Raw genomic sequence first — 21,659 nt, 5'->3', positions numbered from 1 at the left:
AAAGATTGATGCTGTTGAGCTTTTTTTTAAACAAAGTACATGTACAATAACAGACTTTGTACAAGATTGGTACCAGAAGAAGCGCCTTCGAGTGTTCGGCATCTGTTCGTAGTACCTTACTAGCTCCATGCATCAGCCATCTTCCAGGTGTGCACCCTGTTATTCATCTTATCGGTCACAAGAATATCACCATTCTCCATCACAGTCACTCCTTGAGGCCGGTCAAACTCCCCCTCCCCTCCCCCCTGAGTCCCGAACATCCGGACAGACCCGTCCGGTGCCATAACTTGTACTCGGTGATTTCCACTGTCACAGACAAACAACCTGTCCTTAGCATCCACGTGTAAGCCTCTTGGCTCACGGAACCTCCCCTCCCCGTGGCCCGTGCCGCCCACCGAGTACAAATAATCGCCTGATGGATCGAATACTTGGATCGTATCGTTATCGTAGGACACTAGGTACTTAGAGTTGCGTTCTGCTATGTAGCAAGGCCGTGGTGGTTTGCCGTGGGCATTCACCTCTGGGCTCTTGAATTCGCATTTGTAATTGCCATGACTTGTGAAGAGCTTGACGCTCCGAGCGCCATAATCACAGATTACTACGTTACCACAAGAATCCACAAGAATGCCCAATGGAGATTTGAGATGTCTGCTACCAAACGTCTTGATACACTCCCCAGAGGGTCTCAACACTAGAACTCGGTGTTTTTCGCTATCGGTGACTAATATGTTGTCTTTGTCGTCAAATGCAACATCTATTGGGTGGACCATCATAGCCTGATCGCTGGAATTTCCAAGAATTCTCAGAATCCCGCCTTCTGAGTTTATGACTCTGATTTGGCTATTCCAGGAATCAGCCACGGCAATGACGTCACGTTTGCTTACCGCAACACCACAAGGGCGTCTGAGCGGTACTTGACCTGTTTCCAGGAATCCTAGTGGTACCATTGTCTGGTATTCACCAAAGCTTGACTCAAGACGTATGCTGAGCATGCTAGCCTGTAGGTACTCAGCCCTTGTCGCCACAAACACCTTAAACGGACTCCCCCTGATCTCCTCGCCACGTACCGTCACGTTGATAGTGTACGTACCTGTTTTCAGGGGGGTGTAGTTTACTTTATACGTGCCATCTTTGTTGTTGCTTATCTTTGCTGTCAGTGTTATATTTTGGTCCGATTTGATTCGTACATTAATGTTGTCATTCTCGGAGTAGCTCGGGTTTCCTTCGGAATCTTTCGTCAACACGTCAAAGAACATTCGCTCACCAGCTCCGGTAAGTGCTTCGTTGAGATTTTCATTCTTCACTTCTGAGCACCTTGGGTCGGTAAAACCGACGTCAAGCCGACCGAAATCCGATTTTTTCAGAAAGTCTATAATCTCCTCATTACCATTATAGTCGATGTATACTCGTAGATCAATCGGATTTGGCGCTGGGATGTTCAATAATTCTTCCATTCTTTTTGTGATGTCACGCTGAAGGTCGAGTAATTCAATGTCAAGTTCCCTGGCCATGACGTCATGGATGGACTCAGTTGCCCTTAACAACTGCTTCAGATGGGTTTCCTGGGATTTCTTTTTCGATAAAATACTGTTACGCAGATCTATCTGGACTCGGTCAAGCTCAGAGACCATGTCACGCTCATGGTCACGTAACACCCTTACTAAACCACTGACATGTTCACGCACTCTTTTTCTTGCTTCGACAATTTTCTTTACCGCATTGTTGTAGCTATTCTCAGTTACTTGTACTGAATCAAGAACACTCCTAGTCTTTTCTTCAAGCTTCTGGAATCCTTTAGATACTTCGATCTTGCAGTTAGACCTTGCTTCCTTGAGTTTAGAAACTTTGTGGTTCAAATGACTTCCCATCATGCACTTCTCGCAGATGCATTCATGGCAGTCAGTGCAATAATAGATTATAACTTCGTTTTCGTGTGTACTTCTCATACAGTTATTCAATCCTTGAACTATTTCTATCAAATCGTCTGGATGCGTTTCTTTCAAGTCGATGATCCGATGGCTTTTCATACTTTTCATGTGATCGTGTATCTCAATACAGTTAACGCAAACGAGACACCTGCACTCAAAACAGTAAGAAGACGCTATTTCATTCAACTCACAACTATTGCAAGCCAATTCTAGCTTTCCGCGATGGCATCTCACTATTTCCTGCACTCGGCTGATGTAGTAAGGTACTGGCAAAGCATCTATCGCAACAGAATCGACCAAATCGAGTTCATAATCACATGTAGGACACCTCATTCTTTCGCAGAGTTTTGTCCCGCGTTGTGTTTTCTTTAAGCAGTGGCAGCAAAATGCGTGAAGGCATGGCAAACGCTTGGGGTTCTTATAGAAGCCCTTACACGCGCTACAAGTTAGCCTTTCAATAAGGCCAATCTTTCTACAATTACTCTTATCGGCCATGATGAAACTTCTCAAGCCTCATCTGTTTTGAATATTTCACGCTGGTGGCTTGAATAGCGCTTTTGTTTGTTTCACCCTAGGGCACTGAATGCGGTTGTGATGCAGTCGAGTCTTTTATGTGTGCGAATGACTGCATCTGACACGCACATTCCAATGTTCTAAAGGTTATAATCTGAATAAAAAGCACCAAAAGATCATCGTTTTAGACACAATAAAACGCCCATTTTATTCAAGTCGATTTGTGAGTCCGTTATGCAGGGTGGTTGACAATAATGGATTATCTTTTGATCTAAAACAAAAAAAAAACACCGGTCTTTTTAAACAATGGCTCGAAACCTGTAGTTATTTCTCCATAAATAATAAGTAATCCCTGCCAACTTGTGTATATGGCTACCCGCACCACAGGGTACCCAGATACCGTAAATACTTGCATATCAATCAATGCCTGTTGCCTGTAGTTTTTCTAAATGGTCTAAAAGAGCCTGGGGCAAGCGCGAGTGAGACCTGTGCTATCAAAAACGTTAGAGACTAGGCTCCATTTTAAAGATGGCTGCCTGTAAGGCTGCCTGCAAAATCGTAGAGTAAACACGAAATCCTGCAAGTTTACGTGGAAATTATCGACTTACAAAACTCTAGAGCGATAAAAAAGCAAAAAAATGGTTAAAGCGGACTTCCAAATATGTTATATAGGGGGGGACCGGGGGGTTTTAGAGAAACTAGTGGGAGGCGCGGATCACCCCTCCGGGCCTCCCAGCCCCGTCTCTATATATCAGGCAGATAATGCTTCATGTACATAAACAATCGGCAAAAGCTAATGTAGGCCAAATAGATTTCGCGTACATGAATAATCAATTAGGGCTGCAGGTGTTTCGCGTGCATGAATAACTAATTAGGGCTGCAGGTGTTTCGCGTGCATGAATAATTAATTAGGCGTTGGACTTGCAATTAGACATCCGTCTGTCCTGTGGTATGCCGAGCGTTCGAAGGATGAGGTGCGGAAAAGATTACTGCGGGGGGCTAAAGATCGGCCACGCAAACACGTGCGGCCGGAGGTGCATGGACACCTACTGCAAGGTGCACCTCCAAAGGCTCCGTAGGGGCAGCCCCCTCCCCGTGCCGTGCAGGGTCTGCGGCATAGGGACTCAGTCGGAGACGCGGCTGTGCCGCCCCTGCGGAGCGAATCGTAAAGGGCAGAGGATGCGTGGCATCGAGAGGCGCGCTCGGAAATGGTTCGCACTCGTCCTGTCTGACATCGCAGCCCGCGGTGCGGTCAATTAGAGACTGGGTGGCGCAGGGCATACCCAAACTCTCAGTTAGAGACTGGGTGGCTCAAGGTGTGCCCGAACATGGACGCCCACATAGAGGAGATTCTCGATAGCATGCGTGACAAAGAGGCGCCCGCCGTACTGGCAGGGCTGGTCCAGTACGTCCATCCTGGACGAGGACATCCCCGACGATGTCAAACACAGGCTGCTTAAGCCGCTCGTACCGGAGAGGGTGTGGACGGAGGAGGTCTGGCGCGAGTTCGACCCTCTGCTGCCGGGACGGCGGCAAGAGGGCCCAGAGAGCTTAGACCCCGAGACGTACTACTCTCTCTTCGTCGGCAGCGCCCATCTTCGGTTCCCAAGCGTGGATGCCACTCTACGGGGCCAAGACATAAGCGCCAGTGTTTACCAGGAGATGCGAGATCTTGGTGGAACAGGTGTGATTGCTCTAAAGCCGGTTGTGCGGGGGCCTGATATTAATGACGACGGCTCGGTGTGGTGGGTCTCGCACGAGCGAGAGTCTCTGCGGGCGAACGCAGTGCTTCCGCTGGTGCTCGAGATGATAGACCCCGACCGGCGTTACAGGCTCTTCACAGTCGTTGGTAAGGCCCCCGCAGAGCCATTGGCGCCAATCACAGAGGAGGAAGGGCGCTCGGAGCACAAGATCGGTGGGTCGTTAGTTAAGAGGGGGGACCAAATCGCAGTCGGCGCCCTGGAAGGCATCGATGTGGGTATTTGGGAGAAAGGGCAAGAGTACCTCGTCTACGTGAGATACGAGCTTCGCCCTTTACCTGAGCAAAATGGTGAGCCTGGGTTAATGTTTGTGCGAGAGGGGAGTGACGCCTTCGTTAACTGTGTTATGAGCTATGTTGCCGACTTCTTGAGGAATCGCGGCACCTCGCGCTCCCTTGGTCTAACCAAGACACGAGGCAAGATCCTCGAGCGATTTGACAAGAAGCTGGCCACTACGGGATGCACCAAAGAAGACCTCTTTGAGATGGAAAGGAAGCTCGAGGTAAAGCTGGTAGCCGTGGACGCCCTGGGTAACGTCCTGTGGGACTCGGGGAAGTACGGGACTAAGACGAGGGTCACCATCCTTGCCACAATAACCACGCCTGGGCGGAGCTTCCGACTGAACCACCTGCGATCGCAAGCGTCCACGGCCTAGACTTCGAGGCTGAGAGGGAGCTTCGTTCGTTATGTCAGGGAGAGGCAGCGCCTCGCTCTACCAGTGCCGCCGCAAAAACGCACGAGGCGAAAGTGCGAGAGGTGCTCATACGCTTCATAAACAGGGCGATCCCCAGAAGCACGAGGGTCTGGCTGTGTGGGCGTGTTATAGTCACGCACGAAGGCAAACTGTACCGATCGGGACAAGACGGATGGGCTATCGACAGGGCGTTTACAGACGAGATTGGACATGATCCTCAATGGCTCCCGAATGATCACCCAGCCTACCAAGAGTACATCGAAGCTACGCACTCGATGGGCGGCGCAATAGGGTATCGCTTCAAGAAGTGGACCCAAAGAGAAAACATCAGGCCAACGCTTCTTAGATACAGGGACGTCTGGCAAGCGGCGCAGGTTGAGTCCAAAGTGTGGAATAGCAGGGAAAACTTAGGGGCGCAGCCTCATGCGCACATCGACATGCGTGCGGCGTACCTAGGATGCGAGGACAGTCTCTCCGGCGGCGCCTCGGACGCCATTGATTTGGTACGGAAATACGGCTTCCCTACGAACGTGTATCGAATCGCGGATGTTGCGGGACGGCCATTGAGCGAGGTTCTTCAACTGACCGGGGCCATTCAGTTGACCGAGTGGGGGTTCTCTGAGGCCTGCGACCCCTACACTTCCGGGAGGGTAGGGCAGCACTTGGAGCAAAACGAGGGCTGGATCACCACGCCAGAGCTCAAGGACCTGCTAGACTCGGGTGACCTCGCCATGGCCGCGGCGAGGGAGGTGTTGTATAGCGTCGGAAAAAAGGACTCCATCAAGTTCCCCCACTCCGGCCCCGGCGGCGAAGATTCGCAGGGTCGAGATCTCGCTGTCCGTTTCGTAGGCAAGTGCGCTCGCCATGGCGACGAGTCCTCAATCGTAGTCCGCGACCGTGAAGAAGCCGCGTATCTGACGAACCTCCTTGCGGGCACCGACCACTTACTTAACTTCGAGCATGCCGACGGGGCTCATCTGATCCAATACAAAGACGCCTTCGTCTTGGCGTACACAAACATAGCGTTGCGACGCATGTTGAGGCGGTTCCCTCGCGAAGACGTCCTCCGAGTGTGCACAGATGCCATATACGCAAAGGCGGTGCCCAGTGGTGTGAAGCTCGTGGAGCGAAATCCGAGGTATGGAGAGTGGCGCCACAAGAGGCCTGGGTACGAGTGGCGGCCCGAAGCGGCTTGGGGTCCGAAGAGGTCGGGGTGCTTGGCTAGGGAGCCAAGCACTGCGCCGAGTCTGCCGTGCGATCTGGTGGCCGCAACCTCTGCGAGGATGTATCTAGCCGGCCAGGGAGGATCGGGGAAGACCGAGTGGGCGGTGAGCATGTTCCGTGGCCGTAACGTTGTGGTGCTCACCCCCGAGAACGACCTCGCCCACGACCATCGCAACAACCCGCGCCTCGCGGTGAAGGCTCAAACCTACCACCACTACCTCTGCATCCCAGCGGAGAAGCCGATAGAGGAGTGGAGACCTTCCGAGCTGGGGCACAAACTCGACCGTCTCGCAGAAGTAATCATCATTGACGAGTGCTGTAAGGTACAGACTAAAGTGCTACGCGCCATCCTAGGGTATCTCGCCACGCGGCCGTGTCAGGTAGTGTGTTGTGGCGACTATGGGCAGGTCCCGCCCTGGGGAGATGGGGCCTCACGATATGCTCAAGGAGTGGGCACAAGGGAACATCCGCTGGTTCGAGTCCGACTACCGTTGCCTGTGTGAGACTGCAGAAAGCCGTACAGTACATGCGCCTGCGGCTCTGCCGCCCCTCCTCCAGGCTCCACGACGTAAAGGGCCGGATTTGGTGTCAGCCAGACTCCCAACAGCTTGAGGTGTTTCGAGAGGAGTGGGATGGGGTAGCGTTCGACGCGGCGATCGAGCAGGCCCACCCAAGCAATATGTGGGTGTGCTCGACCAACAAGATGGGGGCCCTTGTTCAGCAGCGATCCTAGCATCGCGCATCGTTATCGCAAGCAAGGGCGGCCGGTGCCCGTGCCAGGCAAAAGGGGTGAGAAGGTCGACGCGTACAAAGGCACGGTAGTCGAGGTCCCTCTCGGCGTGGTCCTTAACGGGCTTCCCCTCGAGTGGAAATACGCGGGCTGGGGGACAGTCCACCGGGTGCAGGGCAAGACCATCCAGAATCCAAGACGTCTGTTCATCATAGACCACAGCTTAGAGGGCTGGATCACGAATGCTGTATACACCGGCATCTCCCGCGTGCGGCTCGCCGACCAGATAGTCCGCGTGATCCCCCCGATGACACCCCAGGTGCCTTGGTTCCCACAGGGCTGCAGGCTACGCCCAGTGAAGAGCTCATTATGGCGCGAATCAAGCGATACGCTATAGACGACAGGCAAAAGGGTCGCACGAAGTACACGTGGCCGCACCACGTTCTGACGGTAGACCACGTGCTCGGCATGATTGCTGACGCGGAAAAGAAGTGCACGCTCTGTGGCACTCAGCTTCTGCTTCAGGGGTACACCAAGAGTCATCCCCAATGCTTCAGTATTGACCGGCGGGACGACAGTCAGGGTCACTACAAGTGGAATGTCAGACTCACGTGCCTCAGCTGCAATAGAAGGCACAAGCGCTGATCACGCTAGGGTGGCGCTAGCGTGGCGCTATGGTGACGCTAGCGCGGCCAGAAGATTTTTTCGATCGCGCTGGCGTCACGCTACGCAACTGCGATCGCGTGGAGCCGTGCTTAGAGTACGCCGTGTAATACAACACTGGCTGTCCGGGCTCCATGACCCTCTTTAGTATTGGGTACGCCTTGCTTGTCCACCACGGGTCCGTCGCTCGCCGTCTGCCCTTGTCCTGAAGGTCTTCCTCGTTTACGGCGATGTACACCTCCGTTCCGACCTCTAAGGGGACCTCTAGGGGAGGCTTTTTTATATAGGGCGAAGGATCGCATCGAGTTCTTCGTCGGACATGCGCTTGCCGTTCCGGCGGGCCATTACTTGCGTATCGCGACGGGGGAATCAGTCTCCAACAGGCGGATGCCGTCTGCTACGCCTTCGGCGTACGTATACGTACGTATACGCGCAGCATGGAAAAAGGCCACCTAAACGCATACGCGCGTATACGCGTTTCGACGGCAGCTGCATGACAGCAAGCGGCTAGCTGCGTAGCCGATGGCGAGAGCGCCGGCGCCTATGTACGCCAACTCGGCGTTCTTCTGCATTTTGCTGGGGACGTAGTAGTCGGACAGCTCGGGGGCCCGCATCGACTCCAGGGAGGTCTGGTTGTAGAGTTTGAGCGCGTAGTCGGTGTCGGTGAAGTTCTGCTTTGCGAGAGACCCTCTCTCGCGACTTTGAGCTTGCCAATCGAGGATTTTTTGTCGCCGCTGTTGGTAGCGCCTTGTCGTGCCTCTCCTTCTCAGCTAAGGCGGGGCTCTCATCGTTCGACAGGAACTTTGCGAGGTAGTTGCCACCAACGAATGCAGTTAGGACGGCGCCGCCAACCAAAATCGCGATAGAGGCCATGTTTGTGCGGAGCACACTTCGCGTGCTGTGTGTATGCGCAAAGCGCGCACGAGTCTAATACACGGCCTACACTACTACATGGGCAGGATCTTCTGGTCCTCAAGGTAGCCCTTCAAAGCGACAGCACCTGCAACGGCGGCAGTCATTTTTGCGTAGTTCATGGCGTTCGCGGAGGGGTCTTTGGTGAAGTCCTCGCGTAAGACCTTGCGCCCAACCCAGCCGATACCGGCGACGAGGCCAGTTATGACTGCGGCGTCGGTGATGGTCTTTGTGATCTTGCTTTGCTGCGTCGTCGACATTAGATATGCGTACACGCGTATATGCACGTGCGGATATGGGTGGGGCCCTCGTGTCTAAATGTCTGCTTACTCCATGGATACCAGCGTGAAAAAGACCCCGATAATTTTCAGTCTACATCTCAGCGAGCTGTGCGTGGCGTAACCGACTAAGACAGGCCTGGAATCCTAGTTATTGCCTCCCCATTAATGCGCGGGTACCTCAGGTTCCTTTGTGTTGTACAGTTCGCTAGATAGGGGCTCTGGGGCCGGTTCCTGAAAGGCCGATTAACTTAACCCTCGATCAGCGCCTAATCTCGGGTTAAAATTCGCTAATCGTAGGTCAGCTAACCGACGGATAACTCACCGTTCCCGAAAGCCAAGTAATCCCCCGAATTACTAACCCTGGATTAAACGAGTGAAAAACTGGTTTGAGGAGTAAAATTCAAACAGGGTACCCAGTATATCAACAGAAAGCAACTCAAATTTACCTTTGGTGGTTTTATTTTCGCAGATAAGCCCCAAAACACCTCTACCACCTGTAATTACCTCCATTTCATTGCCAAAAGAGTGTCATTTGTATGATTCGAGTTGGTGCGTGACACCAGCGAGACAGATTCATTTCAAGTATAAATTTCATGTAACTTTCTGTCTGTCCGAGCATAATTTTCGACTCAGCATCGCAACGAAGGTCGTATAACAAAGCGAAATGTTAGGACATTTGATCCCTACATTGTTTTGTGTAACGTCTTTTTTGTCGACAACTTTATTTTATGAAGCTTTAGTTCTACTACAAAGTTTGGGAGGCCTGTGTTACGCCAACTTTATCGTAGGTTAGCGAGTTAACCCACCTCGCGAGCAGGGTTAGATTTTACCTCCAAACTGACCCAGAGTTAGCGCTAACCAGCGTTTCGGGAACGGAACTAATCTGGGGGTAAACATTTAATCGTGGGTTAGGGAAAATTTAACCCTTGGTTAGCGCAAATCGGCTTTGAGACTTCGGGCCCCTGGGCCAAGTCCATATTCCTCGCTCACCCTCGCTCCCCTTTTCGAAAATCTTAATTTGTATTTATTCAATACGGATATACGTTTACTACGATATTCAATATTTGTACTAAGATAAAGAAACTTCCGAGATCAATTAAGAATTCTAGAGTAATAAAGTTAATTACCGAGCACATGCTCACCGTTAATTGCACCAAAAAAAAAAAACACACACACACACAAAAAAGCTTGCTCATACTTCCTCCTAGTTTTACAATAATAATCGAGGAAAACCTATGAAAAAGATCTGAAAACAACTGCGCTAACCGCGGTGTCTGGACATCCGAATTTCGGGAAAAGGTCTGAGGGTTAGTAAGGCGCATTCTACCGCGATTTCGCTGTATTTTCTGCTCTCGCCTTTCCCCATCTTCAAACACCTCTCTTCGCTTCTCTATAAAGCTCGTATCCTGACACATAAGGTTGCAACAAGATCTGATAAAAAAATGCATTCGCTTGCGTTCCGACTTGCAAAATGCAAGTTGCCCCTCTGCGATAACAATAGGGCGTTTTATAATGCATGTAGACAATAACACCAGGTCAAGTGTACAGGGGATGTATGACACCTGACAAAAGCGAGAGCTAGAGATGCATACCTGCGTGTGCCTGTCGGCTCTAACTTCGTGCGAACGCAGCGACGTAACGAGACACGAGCCTCGTTACTCACCGAACAAATCACTTGGATAACCAGCCACTGTGTATGCAATCCATTGCTCAAATAGAGGACATTGTCCTAGCTACTTCGACGGGGTTGAAATAAGTTTCTACAGCAAAGAACAACAGCTTGGGGTGAAATTTGGCTTTATAATATAACTAAAGGTTAGTCCATGCATATTTGTGCTGTGTACAGTATAATACGACGGTGCTCCTGTTCTTTATAAAAGTTTTTTCTCCTGTTGGTATGGTTAAAAGGTTGTGAAAACCATAATTATGCCTAGTTGATAGATATCGGTCGTGAATCAAAAGTTACTCTATCCTATTCCTAAGCTCCGTAGTTGATCCCCCTAACATGAAGGATGTCAAGCCTAAATCCCGAGAAGGAATTTCAATCAAAAAAACGAAGCAAGCAAGTAAACATGGATCATCACCCCTAATGTCACGCTAAGTGGATTAATTAATTAATTGCGTTAGATGTGAAGTGAGTGATCATGGTGTATCATGTTACGGATTCTACTCAAATAACCCGAGCTAAAACCGGACATCTCGCCAAACTAACTTAATTCTCTAAGAATACCCCTCAAAGACAGTATTTTTGAGCGATAATGATTTTTATTTCGGCATTTTATTATTTGAGTAAGTTACATCACACCATATTGGTAAAAATATTTTGTTCATGTTTTTAATGAAACTTGCAACTATAATATAAATTCTCTATCGATCCTGTTTAACTCCCCGATCTGGCTTTGTCCTTGCCAAGTCCAGGCTGGTTCTCCTGTATATCTTGATATATGTTTTTACAAATAAAAGCTATAGTTTAAGCTGAATGCCGTGCATATCTATCAGGTTCATCATTATGTATACAGATAATTCTTAATCCTGGGGTACCATTCGTGAAGGTAGGTATCAATAAAAAAAACATATGGCAAAACAAATTTGTGGATTCCATACATTTTGTTTTAGAAGTTTCTCATCCCGAGAAGGGTTACTGACCCCTTACTTCAGCCAGCAATGACTCTTTAAATCTCCCACTGCCATCCATTAAACATACACTCTTTTTATAAGAACGTAATTTTCAGTTGAGGTTTGGCCAAAATGTTCTTATATTTCAGTGTATATGAAAATACTACCAACGAACTATTAGAAGACACTTACAAAAATGATCAACAGCAATAATATATGGTTGAAATTTTTAACATAATTTCATTTTGCATTTAAAACGTGTCATATATAGTCTGATATAATACACCAAAAACTGGTATTCGACTCTGCCAAATTTTCGTCTTAAATAAGCAATATTTGGTGCTATATGAGTCTCGGAATCCTCTTACAATTTGGCGAAATATCAGGCTGGATGTTTTTCAAAAAAAAAATCTTATAAAAAGCCTGTGTTTTTATCTGTCTGTGCGATGCATTTGTCATAGTTTGTTCTTATGTTCAGTATGTTTGCAAAAGAAACGACCCATTTGCCTGGGCTAAGCAGTAATCGTCGATGATGAGTGTAACATGTCTTAAATCTCTCATAGACAAACATGGCTGATTTTTCCCCTGGACCGGTCCACAATGCAATGCGCCGCATGACTGAGCTGATCGACCTCGAAAACTTCGAGAGCTACTTTGACGAAATGTTGCTTGATAGTAGCCATAGCAACAGTAACCATGGGAAAGCTGAGAGCAAGGAGAGAGAATTTGATGACATAAGTGTCGATTTGTCCCCTCAAGAGCTCACGGTCCCAACAGACAGGTGCTGTCACAACTCACCGGGGGGGGGGGGGGGGGGGGGGTTCTTTTGTGTTCAGAAACAACAAGAATAAACTATTTTATCGGGAACCTGAATCGACCTGATGCATACGTTCAACAAAATGCAAAGGATCAAGCAGCCTCCGACGTAGCTCGGGCAGCTTCCGACGTAGCTCGAGCAGCTTCCGACGTAGCTCGAGCAGCCTCCGACGTAGCTCTGACGAAGGGCTAACGCTCGAAACGTCAACAAAACTTCTCTGTTTTCACAGAGGTGTAAAACATACCATTTCCATAACCTTGTGCTGATTTATTACCCTGATACCACCACGCCTACGCAGAGTTATTTACAGCTTGTCTGTATATTTCCTAGTCATGTCACAGACCATTTATCCTTTTTTTTTTAAAGTGATAGCAGGCGAAGGTCACAAGCACACATCGTCAGCATCAAGTCCTTCACTGAAATTCTTTACGAAAGAACCGAGTAAGTATGATACCAGGTCCCATGGCGGGAAATGCTAGCAGGGGGCCTTACTGTCGAATTGCGACCCGCGTTTTGAAAACACGATTCTTTTTTTGGTTTTCTGTTCCGTCAGTAAAACCAGCCAATCAGAGTCTCGCTTTGTGCACTTCCCTGGCTATTCTCTGGACGAAAACCAGACAGTCTCGCGGCAGAAAGCCAGGCAACTGCACTAGGCGAGAAATGGCAAGAATCTGATTGGCATCGCGATAAACAGATTCGACACTAAAGGACTTTAGCACACAACTTCCTCCCAAGTATAAAATATGAAGACGTATTTTTTAGGCGCGAGCGTACCAAGGATTGGATGACGGCGGGGGGGAGAAGTCAGTTATAGGTATCATCAAGAGACCATGATGTAAGAGAACGAATCCCCCGTATTAGGGTATGTTCCAATGATGACGTCCGTGAAAGCTATTTTTAGAACAAGCAGTTATTTTTAGATACGCCTGTGATCGGTTAGCGCCCACGTTTCCTAGCAACAAGAGTCTTACGCGCGATCACATCTTGAACATCTTGAGCAATGTGATCCGGCAAAGGATGATTCGGAAATCTTTTGACCGAAAATACCTTCCTTTTTTACGAAAGTGCGTGATTTTAGGCTCTGGGATCAACTTCCCCAGTAAAAGTTTTCACTGCTGATTCGCAAATTACTTATAACACAACAATCAATCATAAATCTGTGTTTACAAAACACAATTCTCTTCAAATTCCCTTTTAATGAAAAAGATACATCCAGAACTTAATACCATTATATTCACACCGATATTACAAATAAAAGATTTCAAGTCTTTATAATGAAGTAGATCTTATTCCAGTGACAAGGGTTTCTTGAGTGACATGATTTCTGAACATTTGCGTGAAAAATTGAAGTTCATTCATCTAAAAATGTTATAAATCAAAGAAAAATAAAGGCCTTCTTGTATTAAAATACATAAACTCTGAGAATGCCTAGGTATTCCATCTCACCGAATTTCAGAGAAAAATAAATTTTTAGGAGTCTGCACGATGCATCTTGAATAAACTCCAAATTCACCGCCTCGCCGACGTCTTCCCGTTCAATTATTTATATAACATTTAGATAACTGAACATTAGATAACTTAACAGATAACAGGACACCACTCCATGAGTAGCATTGTGATCATGAGCCTTGAAGAGAAGCTAAAAGGATAAAAACAGGTAGCGAACGAAGTAAAGAAGTGCAGAGGGAAAAATTTGGTGTAAAATTGTACTAGCTCGTGGTGCCCATAACCAAATATGTCGCAACGAACCATGTATGGATGCTATGATTGACAAGCTCGCGCAATCTAAAAATAGCTTTCTTGGACGATATCATGGGCCACGGGGATTCGTTCTCTCATGGTCTTTGGTATCATATGGATAAAGCATAGTATTTGAAGATTTATTCACAAGAAATGATCAACTTTTTGCCGTCAAGGGAAGGGGAGATGTGTGTGCACCCTGCGAGCCCCCCTGTGTACGCGCCTGTTTCTCTGAACCCTGAGCATTAGGCGCTCCAGGCCTTTTGCTTAAAAGCAAGAGAGGGACATTGCATTTTATTGCAAGGCACTTTAACTGCTATTTCAACGTACCAATGAAAATCTCTTGAGTTTAACTTTCCCTTTTAAGGGGGAACAAAGAGATTACAAAAGAAGAACCATCTCTTGCCCGTGTGAACACCGATACAAAAAAGACAGAGAAAGCGCGGGAGAATACCATCAACGTCCAAGCAAAACGAAAGAAGAAAATTAGCACAGCGTCTCGTGTGAGTGCCACTTCCAGTCTAGAGAAGAATGCGTGGGGACGATCAAAACGAAGCGACGAACGGGTTCATCCGAGGGAAAGGCAGAACTGCTGTCTCTTAGTCTGTAAAACTCTATGGGGGCTTAACAAAGATTACAAGTGGTACAGTTTAAAGGGGAAAGGTGAGAAAACGAATGATTACAAGTGAAACGTGCAGTTAGATATTGGAAAGGAGCAAACAAATCATTACAAGTGGAACAGTTTAGGAAAAAGGTAAGACAATCTGTTGCACCTGCTCTTACTTGGCGTCCAAGAAAATGTAATGCGCAAATAGTTCTTTCTTCTAAAGTGGAATGAAAAAAATGAAAATGAAAAAAAAAAATTTTATAACTTCAATGTTTCCAGTTCTTCGTGCTTGCCTCAGTTTTGTGTGGTTTCCAGAATAGTGAACATGAGCTAATGATGTCAACACCATATAGATTGCCGTTAGGTCTATGATTGACAAGGTCCTCTTTGATTGACAGGAATCTGCTGGCTGGTACCCATGGTGCTAATCTACACTCTCATCTGCGTGCTTCTTCTTCCCTTCCTGATCTGCGCCGCAGCTGTGTCAGCGGTCTTGCTTTGCGCAAGCGTTTGCTCTTATCTCTCATTCGCTCAGAAAAAAGTCGGCGTTTCTCTAGACGAGGAGAAAGATAAGACATGTCTCGAGGCCTTGTGGTGGTGGGCATGACGCTCAAAGTCCCGTCGTGGTGTTAGGAAGAAGCATGCTAAGTAACCATGCTCCAAGGATAGGGCCGTAGCCAGTGTATCACCCATAAATGTAATAACACCCTGAATGTAATAACACATCGCCCATAAATGTAATAAACAGTCAACCATAAATGTAAGTTATAACATTTATGGGCGACGTGTTATTACATTTTTGGTTAACGTGGTTTATAACATTTATGGGCGACGTGTTCTTACATTTATGGTTGACTGTTTATTACATTTATGGTTGTTATAACATTTATGGGTGTTATTACACTTATGGGTGATACAGCCAGCATTTTGCAAGTGAGGCACTCACCTCGGTAAAATTTTGATGTTTAGTGTTTCACAGTTGAAAAGTATGAGATAAAACACCTGCTTTTGTTGGATTTATCATCTAGTGGCTAGCTTTGCCTCGGTAAAATATTTTTCTGGCTAAAGGCCTAAAGGGCCGGCGGTTACTCGAGAAAATAAACAACTACGACAACTACAACTCTTGCAAAGTTGCTGCATGCTTGAAATCCCACGGTCCTTCCTTAATTAAACTGAGAACAGTTAAGTTCCTAAAGTAAAATGATTTCCTATAAAGATTATTGGTAACAGCACGCGTCGTGATATTCTGTTCCAGTGCCCCAGGCACGAGTTATATTGATCGCTTAGACATACGTTTGATAACACAAAACCCAGTCCTAGAATCACAGAAGTGCGATTGACCCTTCTGGAGCAACATTCCGGATGCTCTGCAAGACCACGATGAAAAACGTCCCGTCTCCAGTCCTCTCTGGAGCTATAATCACCTCGTGCTCTTTGGTTCTTACACGAAGTATCAACAGGTCATCTGCGGGGTCCACATCCCGTACAGTCCCGCGGGCCATGGAGGCTAGGTTTTTGCACATGTTGGCATACTGATTGGTAGTTGTCGTATCCATACTTGTTCTCAGGACTTTCCCCTCTGGGTTTATAACAGCACTACCCAGAACCCCCTTCTGGCTTTGAATTCGTTCCAATCTTCGCTCGACTTGAAGTGCCATAATCCAAGAATTAGAACGAGTTTGACAATAACCTAAGTAGCGGTAAAAAACCTGCAAAATAAATTATTCCTTGGTTTTTGTATGCGTAAAAATATTGGTAATAATAGGGACCTAAGATTTACGACGGCAACAGCGCAAACGCAAGATTTCAACGCGGTCACACGAGCGTTGACTCCGACCGCTTGGGGCAGCAAAGGGGTGTACTCTTAACGCTATTCAGTAAAACGTTAGCGCTGCAAGTCCCCAGGCGTCCTGTAACAGCCCACTGTTGTCACGTATTCTATGCTGTTCCACATGACGACCGGCAAATCAAAAGTGACGTCATTAGCTGACAAGCCACTCAGCCAATAAAAGCCAGGGGATGAGACTACTTGCGCAACTCGTTTTGCGACATCGTCAGAGGATTTAGGTGAGACTAAATTCATATCGTTAGGAGACCTAGATTTTGCCAATTTGGAATTTTTGTTAGGATTTTGACGACACATTTAAAAGGGTCATGCTTTATTAGCTTTATTATATAACGCATGTCCTCATCTCACCTCATCTGATTTGAAGGAAGCTTTTTATAGCTTAAAAGCTGCTTTGTGAATTATTTTTTTTATGTTTTCAGGGCTCCCATAAAGTGACCACGTTCTTTTTAATGAATTCGTACATCAAAAAATTACATGCTGAGCATCGAGATTTACATAGTTCCATTTTCAAGTTCTAAACTAAAACTGAACAAGTGTCGAGTTATTCTCAGACTTTTGACAGAAATCATAGACAGGGCTGTGATTGTGTATAAACAAGCATCTTGAACTACAATAGTATTTACCTAAACGTTTACCTAACAACCAATATAAATAGCACAACGTATTAAAGATGGGACTGAGATTATAAGCAAAAGGCAACGGAGAGACAGCGAAATTTAAACTTGCTTGATTGCAACATACCTTGAGAAATATCTCTTCAGACTATTGCGAAAAAACCTTGTCCTGGACTTTGGTCTGTGAGCTGTTGATTTATGCTATTTTAACTGTTTATTATTGTCAATTAAATTGCTGATTGAGCAAAGCAATTTACATTTAGCCATCTGTGATTGGTTGGATTAGAGATCCTTTTGTCTAATTTTAATTACCTTTAAGGTAATTAAAATCAATACTCGAGATCAAAGAAGCATAGCCCACGGCGCGAAATATTATCGCAATTTTGCATACTTTCATCTTAATTTTAATGTAATTCGTTCTTAAAAAGTAAGTGGTCTGACACTCAGCCCCTGAGTGGGTAAAGGTATGTCAGCCTGACCATGGTTATGGGGAAATATCTAAATTAGAGGGCCCCGAATGGTCCCCCGAAATTTCGATGTGCTCGCATGTTCGCGCAATTTTTCCGCCTAAAAATGCTCGGTCCCGCATAAAAAACGAGGTGCTCGCAAAAGGTTATTCGGGGGCCCTAAATACAATAGTATACCCTTAGAAAAATTATAAAAAAAAATTATATCTTTCAAACAATTGCGTAAAACCCAAATAAATATAATACTAGTAATGAAAAAAATTGACGATATTCTACTTGACAATTCAGTGGGTACAAATAATAAAATCGGAACCCTATTCAGGACCGAGAATCTGGAGGAAATATATGCCCTATTTAGGCAAACAATCTGGCGTGTCTGCTTGGATTGCCTGTGGATTTAGCCCTAGCCCACAGCACTTTGACCAGCGGCAGTACTAATTTCCCAAAAATCCAAGATGGCTGCCGCCGTAGAACAAGCTACAGAAAGTAAAGGAATTGCAGGCGATAAAGACGAAAATATCTCCTACCCACTTACTGTACACTACTGTGGAGGTACCGACATGATTTAACGTTGCCATATGTCTATTATTTCTGGTTTCAAGTCGACTAAAGTGTATTTTTCCTTTGATATATCTGCTGTTTCGTGGGTGCGCCGTTATTTTCGTGCAGTGTGTACTTTACCACTTGAGGTAAGGCATTATAGTAACGTTCATAATTAGCGAGAGGATCTTGTTACTTGTGTCAAAGATTAAGTAGTTGATTTCTGATCAGTAAGTGACAAATTCTGTACGTAAGCTAAAAACTGATTATGATAAAAAAGTTTAATCATCTTTGGTATGATATGCCTTATTCATACGTCACACATGAAATGAGAAATGAGTTGGCCTGATTAATATGTCACACACTTAATCAAATTAAAAATGAGTTGGCCTGATTAATATGTCACACACTTAATCAAATTAGAAATGAGTTGGCCTGATTAATATGTCACACACTTAATCAAATTATAAATGAGTTGGCCTGATTAATATGTCACACACTTAATCAAATTAGAAATGAGCTGGCCTGATTAATATGTCACACACTTAATCAAATTAGAAATGAGTTGGCCTGATTAATATGCCACACACTTAATCAAATTAGAAATGAGTTGGCCTGATTAATATGTCACACACTTAATCAAATTAGAAATGAGTTGGCCTGATTAATATGTCACACACTTAATCAAATTAGAAATGAGTTGGCCTGATTAATATGTCACACACTTAATCAAATTAGAAATGAGTTGGCCTGATTAATATGTCACACACTTAATCAAATTAGAAATGAGTTGGCCTGATTAATATGTCACACACTTAATCAAATTAGAAATGAGCTGGCCTGATTAATATGTCACACACTTAATCAAATTAGAAATGAGTTGGCCTGATTAATATGCCACACACTTAATCAAATTAGAAATGAGTTGGCCTGATTAATATGTCACACACTTAATCAAATTAGAAATGAGTTGGCCTGATTAATATGTCACACACTTAATAAAATTAGAAATGAGTTGGCCTGATTAATATGTCACACACTTAATCAAATTAGAAATGAGTTGGCCTGATTAATATGTCACACATTCGATTCAATTGTTGTACATTTAATCAACTAAAAGGTATAAGTAGGCCTGATTCATGCATTGTCAAGCTTTTGTTGTGCTAAAAGAATTGTTATATTTGTTTTGATTTGTGCAACAGAAACTGCATGTTAATGGATCCAACTTTGACTACTCATAAACCTTTGAGTGCGACTCCATTAATGTAACCTAGGAAGTAACCCCAAACGTAATGTATAAGGGTTAACACAAGTAGACATTTAGATTCAACACGCTAATGTCATGTAGGAAACAGGCCTAACTTAGCTTTCTTGAATTGTTAAAATAATATCACCTTGATAAAGGGCTATGCAATAGCTAGTACTTATTTTGTTAAATCCTTTTACTTTTTATAGTATTGCGAATTCAGTCCTGAATCAGAAAAATGCAAAGAATGGCTCAAAGAAAATCTTCCAGATGTGTATGATGAAATGAATGAAGGTAAATTGCCTGATCTATATTTTCCAATCAATAAATGATGTGACAGCATCTTTGATACTTTTATAATAGCTGCTGAACAAATGGGTGCATTAGACATAAATGATGCATCAAAAAAGAGACAAACTAGAGGAGGAAAAGGTCAACTCAAGTTACCAAAAAAGAAGGTAAAAGTTGTTTACACAACGACAAATTATGTAAAGTGATGTACCTAGAGATTTATAGGCCCAAAATCATCCTCCTAAATTGCATTGTGTTAGTTCATACAAAGATTACTTTCTCCTATTAGCTGTAAATGTATAAGAGTACAGTGCATTATACAGTAGTCACCCATGAATTTAACAAATTATTTTACTGTAAGTATTTATTTTAAATCGAAATGCTCTTTGGAGATTTTTGGTTGTACACTACTTTAGAAAAACAATAATTGTACCATATCCTACTGTATGAATACCCTATGGCTAAGGTTGACCCTTAATTCATGTATAATTATTTAAGGTTACATATTGTTTTTATGCACCTTGAATTTCAGAATGTCCCGAAAAAGGTTTGCTTGTCCAGAACGCAAAGAAATAAGAAGAAATATGTAACAATAGTTACTGGTTTATCTACCTTTGGTAAGCTCGAAACTATGATTTTACTCTACATTTCTCTTTTGTATCTTGTGTAGATCCATTGTTTTGTCATTTATAGAGACTAATTAATGTCAATTCGTGTTGATTGTTTCAATAGAAATTGACCTTAAGAAGGCATCCAAAGCTTTTGCAAACAGGTTCTCTTGTGGGGCATCAGTCACTGGTGATGATAAAATTGAGATTCAAGGCGATGTTACAGATGATTTATGGGACTTTATTCCAGATAAATGGCCAGAGGTTAGTTTTTTTTATCCAAAGTGTTCTCGTACATCTCTTTCAAGGGAATGGCCATAAAATATTTAGCAGGGTTGGTCCCTTGTTATTACCTGGTTATTGAAGCCAACTCAGATTACATGAAGCAACCTCAAATGCTTTTGATGGGTTTGCAATTTCACATCAAAACATCCCTAAAGACTTATTAGAGAGGTCGCCATCTATAATTGTTTGGTTTAGGTATCTTGCTTACATGATGTTTTGTATTCTAAGAAACACAAATGTATACAAGAACTAGACACATTTTGCTGTCATTGTGTTGCAGATTGATGAGGATAGCATAGAAGATCTTGGGGATGTCAAGCGATGAGATTGTGCAGATTAAGAAGAGGATGAAGAAGCTCTGTGAATTCGCAGATCAAGAAAGAATGTTTAATTCTACACCTAATTATTTAATTTTCTATAGTTTTGGTCCCTTATATAAGATATTATTTGACATCGGGTAATACTTATGTATTTAATTACAAGTTTTGCTTTTTTACACTCAATATAGTATTACAAAATGATACAAAATACAACAAAACTTTTTCTATCTTCACAGAAGAACATTTCATGTAGGGTAGACATTGAAACATCCTAATGCTGTTACTTCCTGTAATGTTTTCACAGAGTTTTTTTTTCTGGTTATAGAGTTATACATTTACATACCTGTCAACCTCCGAGAATCTCAAGGCTTGATAATTTTTTGGGGGGGTGGGGGTGGGGTATGTTCATTTTCTGGGGGGAGGGGTGGGTAAACCTCGCAGGCGTTTGCCGTATAGAAAGCTCTTGTAAACAAATCCACTATTCTCACGAGGGTGTTAGATAAATTGCGTTGCGCAAGGGAATTATTATTTTAAATACTTTAATAGAAAATAGGCAAAATGACGTTTTTCTATAGGATAATTTATCGGAAGCGCTAAAAAGGCTAAAAAGCGTGATATTTTGTCCTAAATGCGGGAGAAGGGGTCCAAAATCTTGAGACTCCCGCCTAATGCGGGAGAGTTGACAGGTATGCATTTAAGTCAAGTAAGAATTAAAAATGATAACATTAAAAGCTGGCACATATTTTCTTTCTATGCTCTAATTGTCCAATCTAATTCAGTTGAAAATATTAAACATTTAAATAATGTTATAGTAGTTTTTTAGGGTTTCTGGGGGTATTTTTTAGTACAGGTATTTAGGTAGTTTTTGAATTTGCTGAGAAGCACCCCTATCGCTTTTACCCTGGAGACACCCACCAACAAGCAGAAGCTATTGACAACTAACTTTTTTAGATT

The 21,659-nt window shown here is 44.6% G+C and overlaps 3 protein-coding genes and 1 long non-coding RNA gene across 4 annotated transcripts; 2 read left to right on the top strand and 2 right to left on the bottom strand.

Annotated features, from left to right (window-relative positions):
* Positions 1-5: 5 nt before the first annotated feature.
* LOC5513087 (E3 ubiquitin-protein ligase TRIM71) lies at positions 6-2,543 on the bottom strand. Its single transcript, XM_001633368.3, has one exon. It carries the CDS (start codon positions 2,421-2,423, stop codon positions 120-122), a length of 2,304 nt encoding a protein of 767 aa, XP_001633418.3. The 5' UTR covers positions 2,424-2,543; the 3' UTR covers positions 6-119.
* A 7,733-nt stretch (positions 2,544-10,276) lies between these two features.
* Positions 10,277-15,092, top strand: LOC116618646. Its single transcript, XM_032382597.2, has 5 exons — positions 10,277-10,520; positions 11,885-12,102; positions 12,505-12,579; positions 14,246-14,541; positions 14,884-15,092. Exons 2-5 carry the CDS (start codon positions 11,891-11,893, stop codon positions 15,090-15,092), a joined length of 792 nt encoding a protein of 263 aa, XP_032238488.1. The 5' UTR covers positions 10,277-10,520; positions 11,885-11,890.
* Positions 14,558-17,199, bottom strand: LOC5513088. Its single transcript, XR_004296277.2, has 2 exons — positions 17,076-17,199; positions 14,558-16,194 (listed from the first exon to the last, which is right to left on the bottom strand). It is a non-coding gene; the product is annotated as an uncharacterized LOC5513088 (long non-coding RNA).
* Positions 17,200-17,805: 606 nt separating this feature from the next.
* On the top strand, positions 17,806-21,514 carry LOC5513089 (density-regulated protein homolog). Its single transcript, XM_001633330.3, has 7 exons — positions 17,806-17,967; positions 18,085-18,104; positions 19,411-19,495; positions 19,565-19,659; positions 20,025-20,109; positions 20,225-20,364; positions 20,666-21,514. Exons 1-7 carry the CDS (start codon positions 17,871-17,873, stop codon positions 20,708-20,710), a joined length of 567 nt encoding a protein of 188 aa, XP_001633380.2. The 5' UTR covers positions 17,806-17,870; the 3' UTR covers positions 20,711-21,514.
* The last annotated feature ends 145 nt before the right edge of the window (positions 21,515-21,659 follow it).

This window comes from Nematostella vectensis, chromosome 4 (assembly GCF_932526225.1).
Source record: "Nematostella vectensis chromosome 4, jaNemVect1.1, whole genome shotgun sequence".
Taxonomy (NCBI): domain Eukaryota; kingdom Metazoa; phylum Cnidaria; class Anthozoa; order Actiniaria; family Edwardsiidae; genus Nematostella; species Nematostella vectensis.
The sequence above is the reverse complement of the archived record's forward strand: the minus strand, read 5'-3'. Positions and strand labels throughout refer to the sequence as shown.

What these genes read in the sequence shown, in the direction of transcription:
- LOC5513087 (XM_001633368.3), bottom strand. Translation starts at nt 2,423, where the DNA reads ATGGCCGATAAGAGTAATTGTAGAAAGATTGGCCTTATTGAAAGGCTA.
- LOC5513089 (XM_001633330.3), top strand. Translation starts at nt 17,871, where the DNA reads ATGGCTGCCGCCGTAGAACAAGCTACAGAAAGTAAAGGAATTGCAGGC. An exon ending in GTATGATGAAATGAATGAAG is followed by an intron (nt 19,496 to 19,564) that starts GTAAATTGCCTG and finishes CTTTTATAATAG; the next exon opens with CTGCTGAACAAATGGGTGCA. An exon ending in TTCCAGATAAATGGCCAGAG is followed by an intron (nt 20,365 to 20,665) that starts GTTAGTTTTTTT and finishes ATTGTGTTGCAG; the next exon opens with ATTGATGAGGATAGCATAGA.
- LOC116618646 (XM_032382597.2), top strand. Translation starts at nt 11,891, where the DNA reads ATGGCTGATTTTTCCCCTGGACCGGTCCACAATGCAATGCGCCGCATG. An exon ending in CTCACGGTCCCAACAGACAG is followed by an intron (nt 12,103 to 12,504) that starts GTGCTGTCACAA and finishes TTTTTTTTAAAG; the next exon opens with TGATAGCAGGCGAAGGTCAC. An exon ending in GTACAGTTTAAAGGGGAAAG is followed by an intron (nt 14,542 to 14,883) that starts GTGAGAAAACGA and finishes TTTGATTGACAG; the next exon opens with GAATCTGCTGGCTGGTACCC.